Source organism: Delphinus delphis, chromosome 6 (assembly GCF_949987515.2).
Source record: "Delphinus delphis chromosome 6, mDelDel1.2, whole genome shotgun sequence".
Classification (NCBI taxonomy): domain Eukaryota; kingdom Metazoa; phylum Chordata; class Mammalia; order Artiodactyla; family Delphinidae; genus Delphinus; species Delphinus delphis.
Window position 1 is genome coordinate 84,179,501 of NC_082688.1, and position 21,873 is coordinate 84,201,373.

At 36.4% G+C, this 21,873-nt stretch overlaps 1 protein-coding gene across 7 annotated transcripts in view; it reads right to left on the minus strand.

The window, feature by feature from the left end:
- TUT7 (terminal uridylyl transferase 7) overlaps nucleotides 1–21,839 on the minus strand; it is a 66,926-nt gene extending 45,087 nt beyond the window's left edge. For 4 of the 7 annotated variants that reach the window (XM_060014991.2, XM_060014992.2, XM_060014986.2 and 1 more), the window contains exons 1-10: nucleotides 21,081–21,733; nucleotides 20,100–20,650; nucleotides 15,669–15,850; nucleotides 15,186–15,302; nucleotides 14,508–14,685; nucleotides 12,689–12,777; nucleotides 10,871–10,922; nucleotides 9,834–9,903; nucleotides 8,958–9,084; nucleotides 6,531–6,650 (exon numbers count right to left, since the gene is read on the minus strand). In XM_060014991.2, coding sequence (XP_059870974.1) covers nucleotides 6,531–6,650; nucleotides 8,958–9,084; nucleotides 9,834–9,903; nucleotides 10,871–10,922; nucleotides 12,689–12,777; nucleotides 14,508–14,685; nucleotides 15,186–15,302; nucleotides 15,669–15,850; nucleotides 20,100–20,619 — 1,455 coding nt within the window. In that variant the 5' untranslated portion in view covers nucleotides 20,620–20,650; nucleotides 21,081–21,733. The other 3 variants (XM_069540782.1, XM_060014987.2, XM_060014988.2) reach the window with 3 other exon arrangements.
- Nucleotides 21,840–21,873: the final 34 nt, after the last annotated feature.

A 21,873-nucleotide genomic window follows, 5' to 3' on the forward strand; every position in this document is an offset into this window, starting at 1 on the left:
TGAAACAAACAATGATGAACAACACAATAAATGAAATGAAAAATACTCTAGATGGGATCAATAGCAGAATAACTGAGGCAGAAGAACGGATAAGTGACCTGGAAGATAAAATAGTGGAAATAACTACTGCAGAGCAGAATAAAGAAAAAAGAATGAGAACAATTGAGGACAGTCTCAGAGACCTCTGGGACAACATTAAACACACCAACATTCGAATTATAGGGGTTCCAGAAGAAGAAGAGAAAAAGAAAGGGACTGAGAAAATATTTGAAGAGATTATAGTTGAAAACTTCCCTAATATGGGAAAGGAAATAGTTAATCAAGTCCAGGAAGGACAGAAAATCCCATAAAGGATAAATCCAAGGAGAAATACGCCAAGACACATATTAATCAAAATGTCAGAAATTAAATACAAAGAAAGCATATTAAAAGCAGCAAGGGAAAAACAACAAATAACACACAAGGGAATCCCCATAAGGTTAACAGCTGATCTTTCAGCAGAAACTCTGCAAGCCAGAAGGGACTGACAGGACATATTTAAAGTGATGAAGGAGAAAAACCTGCAACAAAGATTACTCTACCCAGCAAGGATCTCATTCAGATTTGATGGAGAAATTAAAACTTTACAGACAAGCAAAAGCTGAGAGAGTTCAACACCACCAAAACAGCTCTACAACAACTGCTAAAGGAACTTCTCTAGGCAAGAAACACAAGAGAAGAAAAAGACCTACAATAGTGAACCCAAAACAATTTAGAAAATGGGAATAGGAACATACATATTGATAATTACCTTAAATGTAAATGGACTAAATGCTCCCACCAAAAGACACAGATTGGCTGAATGGATACAAAAACAAGACCCATATATATGCTGTCTACAAGAGACCCACTTCAGACCTAGAGACACATACAGACTGAAAGTAAGGGGATGGAAAAAGATATTCCATGCAAACGGAAACCAAAAGAAAGCCGAAGCAGCAATTCTCATATCAGACAAAATCGACTTTAAAATAAAGACTATTAGAAGAGACAAAGAAGGACACTACATAGTGATCAAGGGATCGATCCAAGAAGAAGATATAACAATTGTAAATATTTATGCACCAAACATAGGAGCACCTCAATACATAAGGCAAATACTAACAGCCATAAAAGGGGAAATCGACAGTAACACATTCATAGTAGGGGACTTTAACACCCCACTTTCACCAATGGACAGATCATCCAAAATGAAAATAAATAAGGAAACACAAGCTTTAAATGATACATTAAACAAGATGGACTTAATTGATATTTATAGGACATTCCATCCAAAAACAACAGAATACACATTTTTCTCAAGTGCTCATGGAACATTCTCTAGGATAGATCATATCTTGGGTCACAAATCAAGCCTTGGTAAATTTAAGAATATTGAAATTGTATCAAGTATCTTTTCCAACCACAACGCCATGAGACTAGATATCAATTACAGGAAAAGATCTGTAAAAAATACAAACACATGGAGGCTAAACAATACACTACTTAATAACGAAGTGATCACTGAAGAAATCAAAGAGGAAATAAAAAAATACCTAGAAACAAATGACAATGGAGACACGACGACCCAAAACCTATGGGATGCAGCAAAAGCAGTTCTAAGAGGGAAGTTTATAGAAATACAAGTCCACCTTAAGAAAGAGGAACCATCTCGAATAAACAACCTAACCTTGCACCTGAAGCAATGAGAGAAAGAAGAACAAAAAAAACCCAAAGTTAGCAGAAGGAAGGAAATCATAAAAATCAGATCAGAAATAAATGAAAAAGAAATGAAGGAAACAATAGCAAAGATGAATAAAACTAAAAGCTGGTTCCTTGAGAAGACAAAGTAGATAAACCATTAGCCAGACACTTCAAGAAAAAAAGGGAGAATACTCAAATCAATAGAATTAGAAATGAAAAAGGAGAAGTAACAACTGCAGAAATACAAAAGATCATGTGAGATTGCTACAAGCAACTCTATGCCAATAAAATGGACAACCTGGAAGAAATGGACAAATTCTTAGAAATGCACAACCTGCCAAGGCTGAATCAGGAAGAAATAGAAAATATGAACAGACCAATCACAAGCACTGAAATTGAAACTGTGATTAAAAATCTTACAACAAACAAAAGCCCAGGACCAGATGGCTTCATAGGCGAATTCTATCAAACATTTAGAGAAGAGCTGACACCTATCCTTCTCAAACCATTCCAAAATATAGCAGAAGGAGGAACACTCCCAAATTCATTGTACGAGGTCACCATCACCTTGATACCAAAACCAGACAAGGATGTCACAAAGAAAGAAAAGTACAGGCCAATATCACTGATGAACATAGATGCAAAAATCCTCAACAAAATACTAGCAAACAGAATCCAACAGCACATTAAAAGGATCATACACCATGATCAAGTGGGGCTTATTCCAGGAATGCAAGGATTCTTCAATATATGCAAATCAATCAATGTGATAAACCATATTAACAAATTGAAGGAGAAAAACCATATGATCATCTCAATAGATGCAGAGAAAGCTTTTGACAAAATTCAACACCATTTGTGATAAAAACCCTGCAGAAAGTAGGCATAGAGGGAACTTTCCTCAACATAGTAAAGGCCATATATGACAAACCCACAGCCAACATCATCCTCAATGGTGAAAGACAGAAAGCGTTTCCACTAAGATCAGGAACAAGACAAGGTTGCCTACTCTCACCACTCTTATTCAATACAGTTTCGGAAGTTTTCGCCACAGCAATCAGAGAAGAAAAGGAAATAAAAGGAATCCAAATCGGAAAAGAAGAAGTAAAGCTGTCACTGTTTGCAGATGACATGATACTCTACATAGAGAATCCTAAAGATGCTACCAGAAAACTACTAGAGATAATCAATGAATTTGTTAAAGTTGCAGGATACAAAATTAATGCACAGAAATCTCTTGCATTCCTGTACACTAATGATGAAAAATCTGAAAGTGAAATCAAGAAAACACTCCCATTTACCATTGGAACAAAAAGAATAAAATATCTAGGAATAAACCTACCTAAGGAGACAAAAGACTTGTATGCAGAAAATTATAAGACACTGATGAAAGAAATTAATGATGATATAAATAGATGGAGAGATATACCATGTTCTTGGATTGGAAGAATCAACATTGTCAAAATGACTCTACTACCCAAAGCAATCTACAGATTCAATGCAATCCCTATCAAACTACCACTGGCATTTTTCACAGAACTAGAACAAAAAATTTCATAATTTGTATGGAAACACAAAAGACCCCGAATAGCCAAAGTAATCTTGAGAACTAAAAACGGAGCTGGAGGAATCAGGCTCCCTGACTTCAGAGTATACTACAAAGCTACAGTAATCAAGACAGTATGGTACTGGCACAAAAACAGAAATATAGATCAATGGAACAGGATAGAAAGCCCAGAGATAAACCCACACACATATGGTCACCTTATCTTTGATAAAGGAGGCAGGAATGTACAGTGGAGAAAGGACAGCCTCTTCAATAAGTGGTGCTGGGAAGACTGTACAGGTACATGTAAAAGTATGAGAGTAGATCACTCCCTAACACCACACACAAAAATATGCTCAAAATGGATTAAAGACCTAAATGTAAGGCCAGAAACTATCAAACTCTTAGAGGAAAACATAGGCAGAACACTCTATGACATAAATCACAGCAAGATCCTTTTTGACCCACCTCCTAGAGAAATGGAAATAAAAACAAAAATAAACAAATGGGACCTAATGAAACTTCAAAGCTTTTGCACAGCAAAGGAAACCATAAACAAGACCAAAAGACAACCCTTAGAATGGGAAAAAATATTTGCAAATGAAGCAACTGACAAAGGATTTATTTCCAAAATTTACAAGCAGCTCATGCAGCTCAATAACAAAAACACACACAACCCAATCCAAAAATGTGCAGAAGACCTAAACAGACACTTCTCCAAAGAAGATATACAGACTGCCAACAAACACATGAAAGAATGCTCTACATCATTAATCATTAGAGAAATGCAAATCAAAACTGCAATGAGGTATCATCTCACACCAGTCAGAATGGCCATCATCAAAAAATCTAGAAACAATAAATGCTGGAGAGGGTGTGGAGAAAAGGGAACACTCCTGCACTGCTGGTGGGAATGTGAATTGGTACAGCCACTATGGAGAACAGTACGGAGGTTCCTTAAAAAACTACAAATAGAACTACCATATGACCCAGCAATCCCACTACTGGGCATACCCTGAGAAAACCATAATTCAAAAAGAGTCATGTACCAAAATGTTCATTGCAGCTCTATTTACGATAGCCCGGAGATGGAGACCACCTAAGTGCCCATCATCGGATGAATGTATAAAGAAGATGTGGCTCATATATACAATGGAATATTACTCAGCCATAAAGAGAAACGAAATTGAGCTATTTGTAATGAGGTGGATAGACCCAGAGTCTGTCATACAGAGTGAAGTAAGTCAGAAAGAGAAAGACAAATACTGTATGCTAACACATATATATGGAATTTAAGAAAAAAAAATATCATGAAGAACCTAGAGGTAAGACAGGAATAAAGACACAGACCTACTGGAGAACGGACTTGAGGATATGGGGAGGGGGAAGGGTGAGCTGTGACAAAGCGAGAGAGAGTCATGGACATATATACACTACCAAACATAAGGTAGATAGCTAGTGGGAAGCAGCCGCATAGCACAGGGATATCAGCTCGGTGCTCTGTGACCGCCTGGAGGGGTGGAATAGGGAGGGTGGGAGGGAGGGAGACGCAAGAGGGAAGAGATATGGGAACATGTGTATATGTATAACTGATTCACTTTGTTATAAAGCAGAAACTAACACACCATTGTAAAGCAATTATACCCCAATAAAGATGTTAAAATAAATAAATAAATAAGAGAAGAAAAAAAATCTTAAATAAATAAATGGTATAATCAAAAGCAAATTCTGTGTCACCTTAGAGGACTTCCAATACTACTCCCGAGGAAATAATACACTGGCCACAGGAAAGGGTATTCATGCTTCTCTTAAGCAAATCCTGAGGAGAATCCCAGCAGCAGAATAGAAGCACTTTTTTTTTTTTTTTTTTACTGCATCCTCACATCAGTGACAGATGCCTACTTTAGAGATGACGAGGACACAAGAAAAGGCAGATTTCACTAAGACATTAGTGAGCATGGCAATGCATCAACCTCTTCTAAGGCTTTTTGTTTGGCATAGCAGTCCAACTGGTTTGGTTCCATCTTAAACTCCTGTTTCTCTTGGATCAAAGTGAAAAGAAAACTTCAAAGACTTTCACAGAATCCTGTTTGGGTCTGATGAAAAGGGTTATTTATCAACTAAGGGTTGATTTTGTTCTCTCACCCTTTTTTCTACCAGGAGAGCAGACTAGCAAGGATACCCTGAATTTTTTCATTTCAGTACCACAAGCACAAAGAGAGCTCCCTTTAGGCAACTGGGTCACAGCACAGCAGACTGCAATCCCTAATGCCAAGACAGAGTTTATATAGGACTTATTCTGCTTTAGTCTTTATTCTCAGGGCCTGGCAGACAAAGGTCCCTGCTTAATTCTCAACTTATTAAGTATAAAAAAATTCCTTAAAATCATATATTTTTTATAGACCCATAATTAAGGGCTACTGCTCTAGAACATCTCCTCCTTAAATGACAAGAATCCTGCATATGGTAAGAAGACTAGTTAAAATACTGATGTACCAAAGTAAGCTCTCACCCAGTGACCCTTTTTATAAAGTAAGTGTACACGTAAGATTTTTATCAAGATAAACACCTAGGGATTAACAGTGAGGTTTCCAAGAGAATGAGAATAACCTCATTTTGACTTTGAGGTGGCTTCTTCTTAAATCTTACTATTTGAATACATCAGCTCAACTTTAATTTATCCAGAAAGAAGGAACAGTCACATCACTGAAGTCTAATTCATCTTAAAGATTATAGCAATATATTATTCAAGAGGTGACTGACTGCTAAGTTCTGCATCTTGTGCTATAGGTAGCAATTTCAGCACTTATATTTTCTTTTGTTTCACAGGGAACGGGGCATAAAGAGAATCAAAAGACTAGAAATAGAAAGTAAGTGATAGCGAACCAAAAGCTTCCTACAGTCTGTCTGGAGGTGATATATAAATTCAAGTATCAAATTATAAAACTGTACCCAAAGAAAGTGTGTACCAAATGATAATATATTCACATTCTCTTGTCTGAAAACCTCAAGATCATGTGTTCCATAAGTCAAGAGTTTTTTCAGTTTAGAAAAGTAACAGTGTCCCTAAGCAGAGTACAGGGCAGCATCCTGAGTCAAATACATTAATACTTCAGCAGTGAAAGGTATGAATATTCACAATAGTAGGATAAATAAATTCATGTCAGTTCTGGTTAGGTTTTTACACTCTGAAATTATACACAAGGGATTGTGGCCCTGTAATAAAATCAGTATCAGATACATAAGCAAAAAAGTTTTATACCCATGATCCTAGATAAACAGGCAGAAGGGGTTCTTTCCTCTGTTGAAGAAAGAAAATGGCCATCAGGGCAAACACATAAGGTGGCAAACCTCCTTCTTCAGGGCGATCTATACTGCAAAGCTACAAATGAGAGAAAAGACGATAAGCATTCTTTTGTACTTGTCAAAAAGAGGATAAGCATTCTTTTGTACTTGTCAAAAAGTACATTCTTTTGTAAACTTGTCATTTATGCAATTTGGTCTAAAACCCGTTACTTCATTTCCGTGTGTCACATGATTTACCCCTCCAAATAAAACTCCACAGTGACAAAATACTTCCTTGTACTTTTGGAGTAACCACAGATTGTGGTTTTGAGTGACAGTTTCAATTTCAAATTTTTCATTTTAACTAAACTCATTTGTGAAGGGCCCTAAAAATAATATTTGCTGTTTTATTTTTTTGATATCCATGGTAACTCCATTCACTTGGTTCAAAAACTTGTTAATGGAGTCAAAATGATGGTTCAAGTCCAACTGTACGACAATTGGCTTTGCTCAGTTTAATGGTCCCCTCACCCTTAGCTACTACCTTGAAAATGCATGCTTTGGTCAGAAAGGTGATTAGGCTAGAATGTAGGCAAACTCATTAGCGCTAGCAGAAATAACAACTTAGAAAGCATGGCCTACTTAGTGATGAAGTAGGAGGCTGCTTTCAAAAGACAGCACATTGTGATTATCAATTCACCCAGTTAAGAGTGGGACATCCTCTGTCCCTGTTGGGTCCTGGACCCAAGCAACAGGAACTACGTATTGTTACTGCCATGTCTTAATCGGTAAAGCTTTGGCTTTTCTCTACACAGAATCTCAATTTTATAATCATGATAAGACCTTACATTTTGGGGAAATGTTAGATGCTCTCATGATTATTTGAGCATTTCAATAGGATACCATATTTAAAACACTGTAGAAATATAAAGCAAGATCAGATAGTGGCTTTCATTTTTTGGGAGTCTCTGGGTGTATTATTGGAAATGGTATGAGAAGCTTCATTTCAAACTTTCCTGTGCCTGAGAATCACTTCTGGAAACTAGTTAAAAAGTAAACAGTTGGTGGGTCACATACTATTGATGAGATTCATCTTATGAAGCTGCAGCTTCATTTATAAATGCTTTTAGACATTGTCTTTTCCTCAGCAAAGACCTGGTTTATTTACAGTGTATTTGATTCATATGGTACAAAGGTAGGAATATTGTGATGAGTATATTTTCTTGATCTGCAGAAAATGACTTCTTAACCCACTTGTGGGAGTCCTGCACTCTAAACTGACTTTTCACTGATGGCCATAATTCGCCTTAATCCACACACGTTTTTATCAGCTTTTCCTGACAACCTACATCAAGAATCTTTAAGCAGCGTAATTTTGTCTCTCTTAATTGAGCAGGACAACGTGAACAAGATCCAGCCCCAAACTGAGACTAAGGGATGGGGGGTTTTAGCTAGTGAAGCTGATCAAGCACAGACAACCTTATAAATTCATGAAATAAAGTGAACTTGCTTCCAAGGATGTCAGCTGAGAAATCCATAAAAATCCCTGCTACACAATTAACATGGAAAGAATTATGGTTTGAGATAGACTTGTACAAAAAAATATGATTCTCAGAGAGTTGCATTTTTCTGAGGGTAATAGCTGTGCCATTCTACCACTAGAAAGGGGGAAACGGGAGAGGGACTGACAGAATTCTCTTCTGCTGTTATTCAAACTATGTGTTTTTGAATTTGCCTCCAGCTGATGAGAGTAATGTTAGATTTAGGACACATCACTGAAATGCCAGCTGGCTGCTTCCACTAACAAATATATGGAAATAGCTTTCGAGGTCTTTTTTAAAGCATCAAAATTTTACTTTCGTTTGGTGAGGGATCAGAACTACAAAGAAAAGAAAAAAAATGTAAACACTTGGGCCATAACTCTGGGATTTGACTTACAAATCTAATTTTTTTTTTTTTTTTTGCGGTACGTGGGCCTCTCACTGTTGTGGCCTCTCCCATTGTGGAGCACAGGCTCCGGATGCGCAGGCTCAGCAGCCATGGCTCACGGGCCCAGCCGCTCCTTGGCGTGTGGGATCTTCCCGGACCGGGTCACAAAGCCGTGTCCCCTGCATCTGCAGGCAGACTCTCAACCACTGTGCCACCAGGGAAGCCCCCACAAATCTAATTTTTAATAAGCATCATAAAGCATTTTGATCTTTTGAGCAATATGTCATAGTGAAATAGAAACTGAGTTTTCCTTTCTGTACACATTAAAATTTCTGTTCTAATACTCAGATGCCAACTCCCTTGATGTTTATAAATATGCATCCAAACATTTAAGATTAAATGAACCATGTAAAAATCAAAGCATACTGCTTATGCACACACAGAATGTGCATTCATTTAAAGAACTCAAACCTACCTTTGCCCAGTACCTAAATGCAATCACCAAAGGAACCAGCTTTGATTCCAGTTTTCCAAGGGCAGTTAAATGATTTGTTGTCAGACAAGCATTTTCATTTCCTGCACTCACTTTACAAAGAAGACCACTGGTGGGGGTAGAGGGTGAGAATGGGAAGGAAAAAGAGAAAGTATTATACACGTATCAGGTGTCTTTTACACCACCACCAACTAATTTACACTGATAATAAATACTTCTAACTCACTAAACCTTTATGGGTCATCTCAATATTGTATTAAAAAAGATAGGGCAGCTGTCTTCTGAGTAAACTTTATTTTTCAAGAACTAAAACTTCATGTTTTCATATATCAAAATTATTTTGGGGGGAAAATGCAAGTAAGGAGAATACTGTAAAATCTTTCGAATGGGAGTATGAATTCATCTTTATAAGGGCAAGAGTGTTTTCCCTAGTTGGAGGAATCTGCCTAATGGCAAATCATTACAGCCTACAAACTACCCATTTACAGCGGTAATGGTAATGCTTCCAGATGGAGAGAGAGCCGGGTGAACTGTTACTCAGCACTGTTTAAAATGCTTCTAAAAAGGATGGCAAATAAAGGTGATTAGAGCAAGTAAGTATTTGACAGAGGTGTTTTTTACTGAAATGGGTCAAAATGCTTCCTTCCTATATTTTTTCTTTTTAAGTAATTTTACTTTTAAAAATAAACCACTTTTTCCTCTTGTGTTAAACACCAACAGAGGGAGAATGCTAACAGGAAGCTTGTGAAATTAACCACGTAGGAGCTTACAATTCTAGAAACTGGACATTAAGATGGAGTAAAGTACAAGTGCTTTTGGCAAGTTGGTACTTAATAAACAGCTTAAAGAAGCAGAGACCTTTGTTTTTCTCTGCACACCACCACTGGCACCCTAGCGTGGAAATCTGCGTCAACATCAATAAAAGAGTCTGGAAAAAGAAAAGAATATCAGATAGGTTAGTTAACTAAGCCTTTGTTTAAAAGCACAACTAGATAAAGTACAAGTACCAGTTGTGAATTATCTGTTTGACCTTTTGAAAGACCATTACAAAATAAGGTTCTCAAGAGATGATTATGAAATAAAAGTGACTTGAAAAGGAAAAAAGTATTATATTCAAGAATCAAGTAATCACATTAATTTAAAATCCTTATTTTGAAAAACTAATGTCTGATTAGAAATGACTACATTATTGAATTAGAACATTTAAATGTTACGTGGGTAACATAATTAGAAATATGAATAGGACATTAAAAAAAAATTGTTGCAAAAGCTACTAAAATACATGGGGTCAAAATACATATTGACTGAAGTAAGAAGAAATGTTTAAATGTTTCATTCAATCAAAACAAAAAGGATGGGAAAGACTAATTCAAGGGATGAAACAATTGGATGAGGCCTATGGAAAGCACATAAGCCGTCAAGCCCCAGTTGGACATTACTCTGGACAACTGATAAACCTAACTGGGAACAACGATTTGTTGATTCATTCATCTGGGCTGGGCCACACTATTTATTATTTGTAAAGTATTAATTTAAACCATAGAATTAAAAAGATTATCCTTTAGTTTTTTACCCTCAAGAGTAAATTTTACATATTTTGATTCCTTTTACTCTCAGCCTAGGGCTAATATAATCTTTCTAAATTATGTGACATTATCACCAAGCTAAAAGCTTTACTTACAAAATAATTATTCTGCATAGTAGGACAACTAACAAGACTCTAATTAACTTGCTAATAATTCATGGGCATTTGCTTTAGTTTTTTGTTTGTATATTACCCATATAAGTAAATCAAAAAACATGACTTCTTATTTTCAAAGTTTGAGAAATAAGATATTCAAACTATAGACAAAAGAAAAATTTAAGAGCAAAATGTGGAAAGAATTTGGCCTTACCACTGTTCTTTAAACATTCTTGGACAAGTAAGAGAACATCTGGCTGAGACATCTAGGAAATAAATCAGTGAATATATCAAATAATCCATAAGTACTTCTGCTTCACTGAGATAATACACAGTCGTTTGAAATTACCCAAATTCTTTTCCAAATTAGAAAGCACCTTGCTACCAGAGTAAAGGAATTAATCATTGTGCTGTGTGCACACATCAGTCAGACACAGAGAGATGAGCAAAAAGAGGATGAGTGTGGGCAAAAAGAGACCTACTATGCAGTTAACTCCTGATTCACTAATTCCCGAGGTAGTTAGCCTCTCAGCAAATCTCAAAGTTGTGGCTAGAGGTTGTCAAACTGTTAACAATATTACTTCTCACTCTGTGAGACTACTTCAACAGATTGCTTACCCGGGTCTCCACTTTAGTCTTGCCTTTCTCTATTAATCTTTGCTCCACACAGGAACCAAAACCACTTAAAATCATACATTAGATCTAGTTGTGACCCTCCTTAAAACTCTCAGTCTGGCTTCTTAATGCCCTTAGGTTAAAATGAAATTCTGGCTTCCTGTACGTTGAGCCCCCAGACTACTCCTCTATCCTAATCTTAAACTATTCTTTCTCAAGGTGCCTTCACCACAGCCCTTACAATTTTTCCCTTTAGCGTGCCTTGAATAGGCCAAACTCACTGTTTGCAAATGATGTGCCCTCAGGCTGAAACACTCTTTTACCCTTTCACTGTCCCCACCCATTTTCATCTTTTAGAGTTCAGTTTAAATGTAGTCCCTTCAAAGGGGCCTTCAGGACAGCTATATCTACACTCTTTTATTTTCTCTCACAGAACCTTGTTTCCCTGCATAGCTCTCATTATAATTAATTATACATACATAATTACTTATCTCCTTCCCTAGTATGAATTCCAGGAGGGAGGAATGGTATCTGTTTTGTCCTCTAGAACCTAGTATGGTGCTTGACATATACTCAAACTCACTGAATATTTGCTAAATGAATGAATGACATGAAATCAAAATAACTGCTATGCTGGTAAATTATTAAGCAGAATTTAAGGTTAAAAGAACAGTAAAATCTATTGGTCAGCTGACCAGGTAGCTATAGCAGTCAGGGATGGCAAGGAATGAGAAGTTGTGAAACAGAACATCTGGGGGAGGAGACTAGGAATCATTTTTATTTTTAAGTAGCAACACAAGTAAATGGGCATAAACCATTTGCAAACTGGCCTGCAGGAACCACCAGTAAGTAAATGGATAATCTACCAAAGTGCCTTCCAGTTTTAAAGTTCTGACTTATCAACATCTTTTTGAACCATGTTTAAACCAGAAATCTAGGCTAGGTGTAGTTCTTCAAAAGCATAATTATTTTTACAAGGTGGGTGTATATAAGGAAACTCAGGAACAGATTAAGCTTGCAGGTCATAAATGTTTATATAGATACACAATTTGAAATCTGAAACCCTTTCCTGCCATTGGAAAGTTGACTTATCAAGACAATTTAATCCTTTCAAGTTAACAGACCTAAATTACCCGATCAGATTCACATGGTTAGAAGACCAGTGTCTGAAGAAAGTATGAAAGATCTGTAGAATAAAAAGAAATGCTCTAAAATTGAAGGCATGCAGAAGAACATAAAAACAGCAATTTTAGGAAAAAAAATTATACTTTTAAAAACAATGCAGTTTTAGGAAAAAAACATCACACTTAAACTGTCTTCAAGTATCTAAAATATATCTATATATAGCTCACATTTGGGAAAAAAATGAATTTCTGTACCACTCTGTGAAAATTCTAACGTTTCACTTTGTACTTACAATGGCTGGAAATTGAATGTCAATGTTTATATCTGAATTTTTGAAACCCAATCTGCTACAGGATGACCCATATAATCTCAGAGAACAATCTAAAACAAAAAAAATTGAATAAATACAAGTCATAAATAAAGTAAAATTTCTCAAAAGTTATTACAAGACACTGCTATTTCAGAAATGTAACCATCAATTAGAACTACACACAAAAGAAAAACAGTGTTCAAGTCTGGCATAAGCAAAGGACAAGAATGGGTGACTCTTGCTCTTGTCTTCATTTTATTTTATTTAAAAGGGAAGACTGTATTGACTGCAGTTTAGTTTAACAGCCACTCTTTTCATATCAGTTGTAAAACATGTTAAAACTTACTTTACTATTTCATGTTTTGTGCAGAAAATACTATTTGAAATGATTTTTTAAATGTGGAAGTCGAAAAGGGATGCCTAACTTTGTCACACGTTTGTAAACCTGATAGTATGTATATACTGAAGAGTTAATACAAACACTTCACCTTTTTGAAAGCGTACATAGGTATAATTTACTATAAAGATCATGTTTCAGTAAAACAATAATCACAAAAATCAGCATAAAGTTACTTTTCAATATGAATACTCATTGTATTATGAACAAAAAGCTTAATTTAACATAATATAATCCCTTTAGGAAAAGTTTAGAAAATAATTATAGTATCACTGATATAACTTAAAATGTTAGGCAGCAAGAGATTCACAGTTCAGAGGAAGACGTGTGTATGTGTACCACCTATATTTATTTTACAGCATTTTTCCCAATGTTTTACTATTGTTGTGCCAAAAAATTACCCCTTCTCAGCAGGGGACTTTGTATTTTTTTTTTTTCCAGGTTTGTTAAGTCAAACAACTTCTTTGGGTTTTAACAGGTTTTCCATGACAAAGCACATTCAATTTTACAATGAAAATCTATGGCAAAAATCAAAATTACAAATGACTTCTCAGGAGCTTGTCTACAACATAAAGGATGAGACACCTATACAGGGGGATGAGCAGAATCTTGCCCTTTATTTTTTTTAACAGATATATATTAATATGAATCATATACTATATGAATGATCTTTCAGTAGAACAGTTTTATGGGTGGTATGGCGATAAATTCAAATAGTGATTTCAACCCTGGCTGTGGATCAGAATCACTTGTGGAGCTTTCAAAAAAAATAGTTTTCCATGGCTCCACAGACATAACTTGGAAAAATCAATTCAACGCTGCACAAAATCTCTTACAAATTAGTTATGAAAGCTCATTTTAGATGGTGCAATTCTTTTAAGTGCGGTTAAATAGAACCTTTTATGGACACAGATAACCTGAAAATGACTCCAGGATACTTTTCTTTATTTTAACTCAAAATATTGTGTCAATGTAAATAGGTAGAAAGGTGTGGTGATCATTTTGTAATGTATAAAAAATACTGTATCACTATGTTGTACACCTGAAACTAATATATTGTACGTCAATTATACTTCAATTAAAAAAAGAAACTGAACTTAGAGATAGAAAGTAAATAAATAAATAGAAAGGTAAACAGATATACAAGAGTCCCATGGTGCTCTAATAATACAGGGCATGTAAATGGACAGACACAATGAAACTCACAATGAAGACAGGTTAATGACAACATATGTAAAAGTCTTTGTTACCTTAGGGTAAGCCAGGAGAAACAAAAACATACAATAAAATTGAGAGCTTCAGGACATGGCAAATCAATTTCTATTAGGCAAAAATTACTACTGGTAGGAAAAATGAATGGGGTACTTTTAGGTAGCTAAAAAGAAAAACAAATCTAGAAAATACCTGGTAACTTGTGTTGGAACACATTTTCCATGATACGTTTAATTTCTAGTCTCTGTTCCAAGTTCTCATTGTGTAAGCCAAACTCCTGTACCACTCTGTCAATGGCAATACCAATCGCATTTATCTGGGAGGGTGTAGGCGGGGGTAACGTGGTGAGCAACTCTTCCTCCTGCTTCTCCTTTTAATATCAATGTTGAGATTAAAAATGATTCACACAGTTTTTACCTTCTACCATTCACAGAGACAACACCCTGTACAGTATTCTGGAATATTTTTCTTAGCCCTCCTTCTCACTTTAGCTGTTTTAGTCTTCATCTTATCAAACATGCACACACTTCTTTATGCACATAAAATGATAATAGAGGGAAGACAGGAATAAGGAAAAAGTGTAAAGAAAGAACTTTAGAAATAGCAATGGCAAATTATTTACTTTATTATTACTGACCTAAGGACATATATCTAGGTCCTACCATTGGCTTCATTCATCCTGATACTGTCCTAAGGAAATTCACAAGACTGCCCAGCAAACATATCTGACCAGTATAAAATATTTTGGTCAAAATAAATTCAGCAATATAAGTAGCAAAATTACTAATACCATAATCTTAAGGAAAGTCATAAAGATGACAAGTAATAACTGACAAGTAAACATATTTGTTTGGGTTATAGTAAACTTACCTTAATGTTTTTCTTGTGTCTCTTCTCTTTGATATGCTTATGAGCAAATGCAATGGATTCAATTAAAACATCACAGAGTTTGCAGGTGTACTTTGCTGTAGGGTAGTTTCTCGGTCGCTACAATTTGAATAGATTTATAGAGACATACACATAAGCACATATTTATAGAGACATATAGAGAGAAAGATGTACAGAGACAAAATACAGGTAAACAAAAACTGGCCAGGAGATGATTTCTCATTCACTTTAAAAACTGTTAATATAGTACTATCACTCTTTATCACTATGCTAATAATCATTTTTCAAAAATAATTCTTAAAAAAAAGTAATTCTATTAAATCAAACAGTATCACTTTTGACTTGTAGTGCTTAAATACCAAAGTAGGATATATAATTCATCAAAGCACATGTTCCCAATTACTAACAGATTAAACCAAAACAAGGATTTTAACTAACAAATTTTAACTAACAAAAGGCTGTTACCCTTTTCAGCCTGTCAATGCAGTCTCTTTTCAATCGCTCCTCAGCCTGCTGTAAGCCCAGTAGCTCCTTAGTTGAAAGCACAGACTCATCAATCACAGGGCCTTCCAAGTCTCCATCCTGTTCATTTTCCTCATTTCTAGTCCTCCGTGGCTTCCTAGGTCTGGACCTCTGCTTCTTGTTTTCTTAAGTTAGTGGGAAAATATTATTGGCAATACTGAATAACACCACTCTGAGTAAAAAGCAGAACTTACATATTTATTAATGAAATCATGTGATATCTGAATGACATCTGAACACAGAGCAAAAGGAAAGGTATACCTCTCCCGTGGATAAAATGCTTAAATACTCTTAAGCTCCTCACATTTGGACACACCAATCCACAGAAACCACCTTTTTGGAAAACTTAAAAGAATTCTACTTCAACCATAAAATTTGATTTTATCATCTCTTCCTGGTATACTGCTGAGCATACTCAAGCAATAGTAAAAATTATCCTTTGAAGTACACCTGCAATTCTAATGTAATTAATATATCATAATATATAATGTACATGTATCTAACGCTTCCTAGTACACCTGGTATTCTAATGAAAACTATCCACATCTGTTTTCATTTTTTATAAATGAACAGTCTCAACGGAGCAAAGATGGACAGTCTATCTCCAAAGAACTCAGAAATCAACTACATTCTTATCTGGAGTGAAAATCCATCACTAAATTGTAAATTTAGCATTCATATTATTGGGCCCTCCCCCACATTAATATCAAGAAGTCCAAGCCAAAACTGTATTTACCGAGGATAACTATTACCCATTTTATCTTTACTTTCATTTTAGCTTCTTTGAACGGCCTGCACACTGAGCATATTTCAAAGGAAAAAAACAATTAGCAGTTGAAATAAAAGTTTTCTACAAGTACAGACTAATTCATTTGTTTATAAACCCTGCTGTTAGTTCTACAGTCCTTATAACTAATAAATGAATCTATTCCTTTTTTAAACTTATAACTTTTCAACTTCAGTAAAACTGAAGATGCTTGTGGGACTGATCTACAAAAAATTGTTTTTAATAGCTTTGGTAATTTCTATCAAGTTCTGAAAATGAAGCTACTAGTACCACATAAGAGTAAAATGAAATTCATTTCCGCAATTAAAATTGTGATAAGTGGACTGAATAGTTTTTAAATGGCTTACCAAAAATTACTCTCTGAAAATATAAACCTACTGAAATGCTCTGCCTGAGGCAACTGCCATGTCAAGTTTTCAGTGGAACTCATTATTTGTATAGCAAGTATGATGAATCAGTCGACTGAAAAGAAATTATGTCAGGAAAGGGACGTATAGGACCTCTAATTTTAAAAACAGCTATCGCCAACAGCTCTAAAGGAAAAGCAGCAAGCACTGTACTCAAACTACCCTAAGATGAATATAATGAAATTCTGCAAATACAGCAGCAATTAAAAAAATTTAAACAAGTATTAGGACAAATACAGTTGTCTTTTTTTTTTTTAAAGCAATCAAAATGGGACAAATAGAATACTAAAAGGTAAGTAGTCAAAAATGGTCTATTGCTTTTTAACACTCCCCCTACGCCCAATTAAATTATCACAGTCTTTTAAGGACAGTACTCCTGGTCCGCATAAACCTTTGAGATAAGCAATTCTTTTAACTCAGAGGTGTGTCTATTCTCATTTAATTTGCTTATCATTACAAACTCTAAATAACTGCATCTGACTTCAGTTTTCAGGGCAAAGTTTCTTAGGCAAACACTCATTATGTGCAACATCATCAGAGAAGTCCATTGTTAGTTCACAAAACAAAAACTGATATGAAACCAAATTCCTTTTTTCATCTCCTCTCTCTTGATCACAAAGGCTTCTTACTATATTTGCTATCATTTTTCTAGAAAGAGTGACTTTAATTTCCCTCCAAAGAGCACAGTTAACTCCTTATTTTATACACAGAAGTGGATGGCTGCACAAATAGTCTGATGATGACAATAACTGCAGCTACCAATACTGAGTATTTTATCATGTGACAGATGCAATGTAAGCACTTTATGTGCACTGCCTCAGATTAATCCCTACAGTGATCCTGTCATGGATGCTAATATTATCCCCATTATACAGATAGGGAACATGCTGGTCCAAGAAAATAAGTAACTTGTCCAGGGACACATGACTAAATCCAATAAACGGATTTAAAACAGAGATTAGAGCATGGATGGAATTCTGAAATTCATCTTTCTATCTAACAGTATAAGAAAAATCCCTTCTTGTAGCAAACCCATTCACATCTAAAATAGACCAGAACTCCCTACCACTTAGTTTGTTAAAAAAAAAAAAAAGGCAGGAACTGACAAGGCAATACAAACTTCTGAACTGAGTTTCATAGGCCTGCATGGTAAAAACAGTTAAAATCTCATTGAAGGGAATCCAGAAAGGCAAAGCTGGGTATTGCTAAAAAAAATTCTCATAATTACTTAGAGGAAGACTACCTGGCTCATCCCAGGCTTTTTGTAGTAATATGAATTCTCTATATACAGTACTCCAAGTTTCTCATATTTCATTTGCATATGGTCCATTACTCCATTCACAAAGGACAAGTGCATTTGAGCAGATATTTTCCAGCTAAGATCATTAATGGCATTGTCCCAAATATATTAAATTGGCAATCTAGGATATATGAGGAATGAAGTAGGGGCAGTCAAGTAGAACTGAAAAATAGAAAGTTAGCATTAAAAAACAAAGCAACTCTAAGATAATTTTCATTATATCTTCTTGCATCATTTAATAAGATGATTAAGATATAAGTTTGATTTAAGGAATATTAAGATATTAAGTTTGATTTAAGGAATCAAACTTAATATCTTCCTTCCTTATTAAGATATAAGTTTAAGAAAAATTTCAGTCCCTTTAGTGAGATCCTTTTTAGGATCCTCTGAGTACAGTGTAAAGTTTATACTTTAAACTGAATTTCTCACTACAGTAAGCAATGTTATGCCAAAGCTTAATATTTCTTCATGAAGATTTTTCAAGGGATAGAAACTGAACAGTCCTTCATTTGGAAACTGAAAGCACACACATATAATTTCATATATCGCAAACACAGGACTTTTGGATTGACTTCAACAAAAAGATAGTAAAAGTGCAGGTCCTATTCAAAATCACTTAAGCTTTGCTTTTAAGACTAGGCAGAATATAGAATAAGAATATAGAATATAGAATACAGAATAAGAGGTTTCTGGTCTGTAAACAGTCTCTTTTAATATCTATCTGGTTGCAAACTTTTGACCTATAAATCTTTCTTTTGGTAATGCTGCTTAAGATCAACTTTTTCTTTTCTGAAAGACCAACAATTGGTAACTAAATTAGAATGTCCATGTCTCGCCTGGACACAGTAATAAAGAACTACTTAAATATACACAAACTTTTAGAATCGAAACGCCAGAAACTATGAATACGTGTTCAGTTCCCTCTGTCAGATTCCAGGCCGAGTTCATGGCCAGAGCAGCACAGTACTTGATTTCAGTTCCACTTCCTCATCTACCACTCTGCATACACAAGTCTGGATAAATTTAACCTCTCCAGAGACACAGCTATCTGCTTTGTATTGAATAAAATTGTGATTCTACCTTTGATACACCATGACAGAGCACTGCAATTCCTTCAAGTTCTTTTTAGCTTAAAGATTTACGAGGCTGGTTGATTCTTCTGTTCTTCTGTTACATGGACAAAATCTATTCACCTTTTAGAAAAAGGTATAAATAATAACTCTGGGGCAATTATTATCAAGCACATAGGGTGCTTAGAAGGCTTTTGGTTTTACTGAAACTAAAAGGACAAGCTTTTATCTTATCTGAATTTCTGACTTTCTAAACAATGTTTTTCAACCTGTTTACCATGTTCACTTTTGAGAAAAAAAATCTTAAACTATCCTTCTCTAGAGATTGAGATCCACACAAAAGACACATATCCCTCTGTAGCAGGAGATATATGCAGTCTACATCGTGTTTTTACATAGAATAAGTTTTTTTTTAAGCTTTATATTCTGTCGTTTATATTACAGATACATTCATTATTCAAGTACAAAATTAAAATACATAATTTAGAAAACACATACATACCCCTCAGAAATTACGATATCTCCCCAGGGGGATATCATCACCCTCTTCTGTAAAAAGTACCAATGGGAAATATAGTTTTACTAAAGTAAAATAAGCCTTGTGGCAAAGTAAACTTTTAAAGGGAAATACATGCAACATATTGAAGTTGCCCAAAAAACATGATTACAATCCTTAAAATAATCACATTAAATAAGCAGAAACTATGAAAAACTGGAACTGCATTGCTGAAAATAATAAAACTCATTTGAATGAAAAATAAAAGACATTGCTGACGTCAGGGTTGTAACTTGACAAGTTGGAAACATTACCAGGGCTTCCTGCTTCCATTTCTGACATAGTTTCGAGGCTTGTCAGGTCTTTATGAAATAGTCGTCTTACAGTTCTGCACCCTCTTCCATCTTGCCACCTATACCCACCTTCACTTTCTTGAAAAGAGTCTCTTCTTGGTCGGTTTGTAACAGGAATTCTAGGTCCAGGTTTGAATTCTCTCCAACTGTCTGAATTACCAGCAAGTTCATCAGATAGCCATCTTTTACTCTGATCTTTGTGGTTGTCATTTATCCAAGCGGGTTGACTGTAAATTGGGTTCTTAAATGCATATGGATTGCTAGAAACAGCATATGGTCCTTTTCTGGGGGTATTCCCATAGTTCCCTGGTGTTCCTTTTTTTTTTGGAAGGCCTTTTTCCATTTTACTGCTATGGCCTTTAGCATAATCATCCATTATTAAATAATCTTGTTGGGGGTGACCCCTTCTGAAATCCTCATCATCTGTAGTCCCTCGCTCTTTAGCACGCCTCACAAAATAAGGTTTTGTGGCATCTCCCATGATCTTTGACTTCAATTTTCTTACTCTTCACCTGGAAGAAGGCATTTTGGAGACCAACTATAACAAGGTATCATACTAAGTTCACAAAGTACCACACATTTATTGCACAGATGCTCAAAAGCTTGTAAGAAACCCTTCTTTTCCTAATTTCCATCACGTTCCAATAATTAGTGCGTTATGCTAGAAGTTAGGAGGCTTAATTCTATAGTATCTTCATAGATAGTAATATAATAGTTAGTAATATCTTCATAGATATTATATAGATATAACAAAAGCTCTTTTCTTCAGAACCCCCCAAAGCCCCCCAAAACCAAATACCTCACCCCAAGCCTATACTTTAGAGAACTCCCCAGTCTTTTAAAAACAAGCTGGCAATTACTTTTAAGTGTTACTACAAAGTAACCGAAACTTTGTAAACGCAGTACATCTCTCAACTCCACTTTTCAGTCCCTTCTACGTACCCCGGCACCTCGGCTCCGCTTGAGACTATTCAGAACGACAGGCTTCGATCTCTTGGGCCACGGAGGGCTCCCGACCAAGGCTCCGCTCCGGTCAGTGGGGCTGGCTTTCTGACCAAGGGACAACTCAAGCTAATCCCCCCAGTCCTCATCCTCCCACCCCAAACAAGTTTGGTTTTGTCACGAACAGCAATTCTCCCTCTTCGATCCCCATGGGACCGCCCCACCCCCGATCTGCCTCGTTTTCCACCCTTTGGGTCGGAGGCGGAGAAACAGGAGGCGTCTCCGCCGTCCTGGCCAAGAAGCCACCGCGGGGACCAGGAAGCAGGAAGTGACCTGCCTCCTCGATAGGGTTCCGGGGTCTCCCCGGCCGGACAGGGGGCTGGGGCCGAATGCCTCCACCCAGATCCCTTCTTCTCCAGCCCCCGCAGGGTCTGACACAAAGTGAAGACGCGGACTCGAGCCCGACAGCTCAGTCCCCACCGGCTCGGGGGTTCCCTGGACCTCGCAACTGGGGAGAGGAGGCCGGCGGAGGATGCAGCCAACGTATCTCCTGGGCCCGGCCCACCCTCGACTGTGCAGACCGGAGAACCCACCCAAGACCCTCCCCGGACGCGAGTCTGACAGGGACACGGGGGGAAACGGTGCCCGTGAGCACTCACCACCTCCGCCGCGGCCCCCCGCCTCTTCCTGTCCCGGCCGGGCTCCCTCTCCGTGTTTTCCTCCAGCCCCACTTCCGGCGCTCAGCGCTGTCTCATTGTGCGCTATTAGAAGCCGGCCGTGCCCCAGTCCGAGC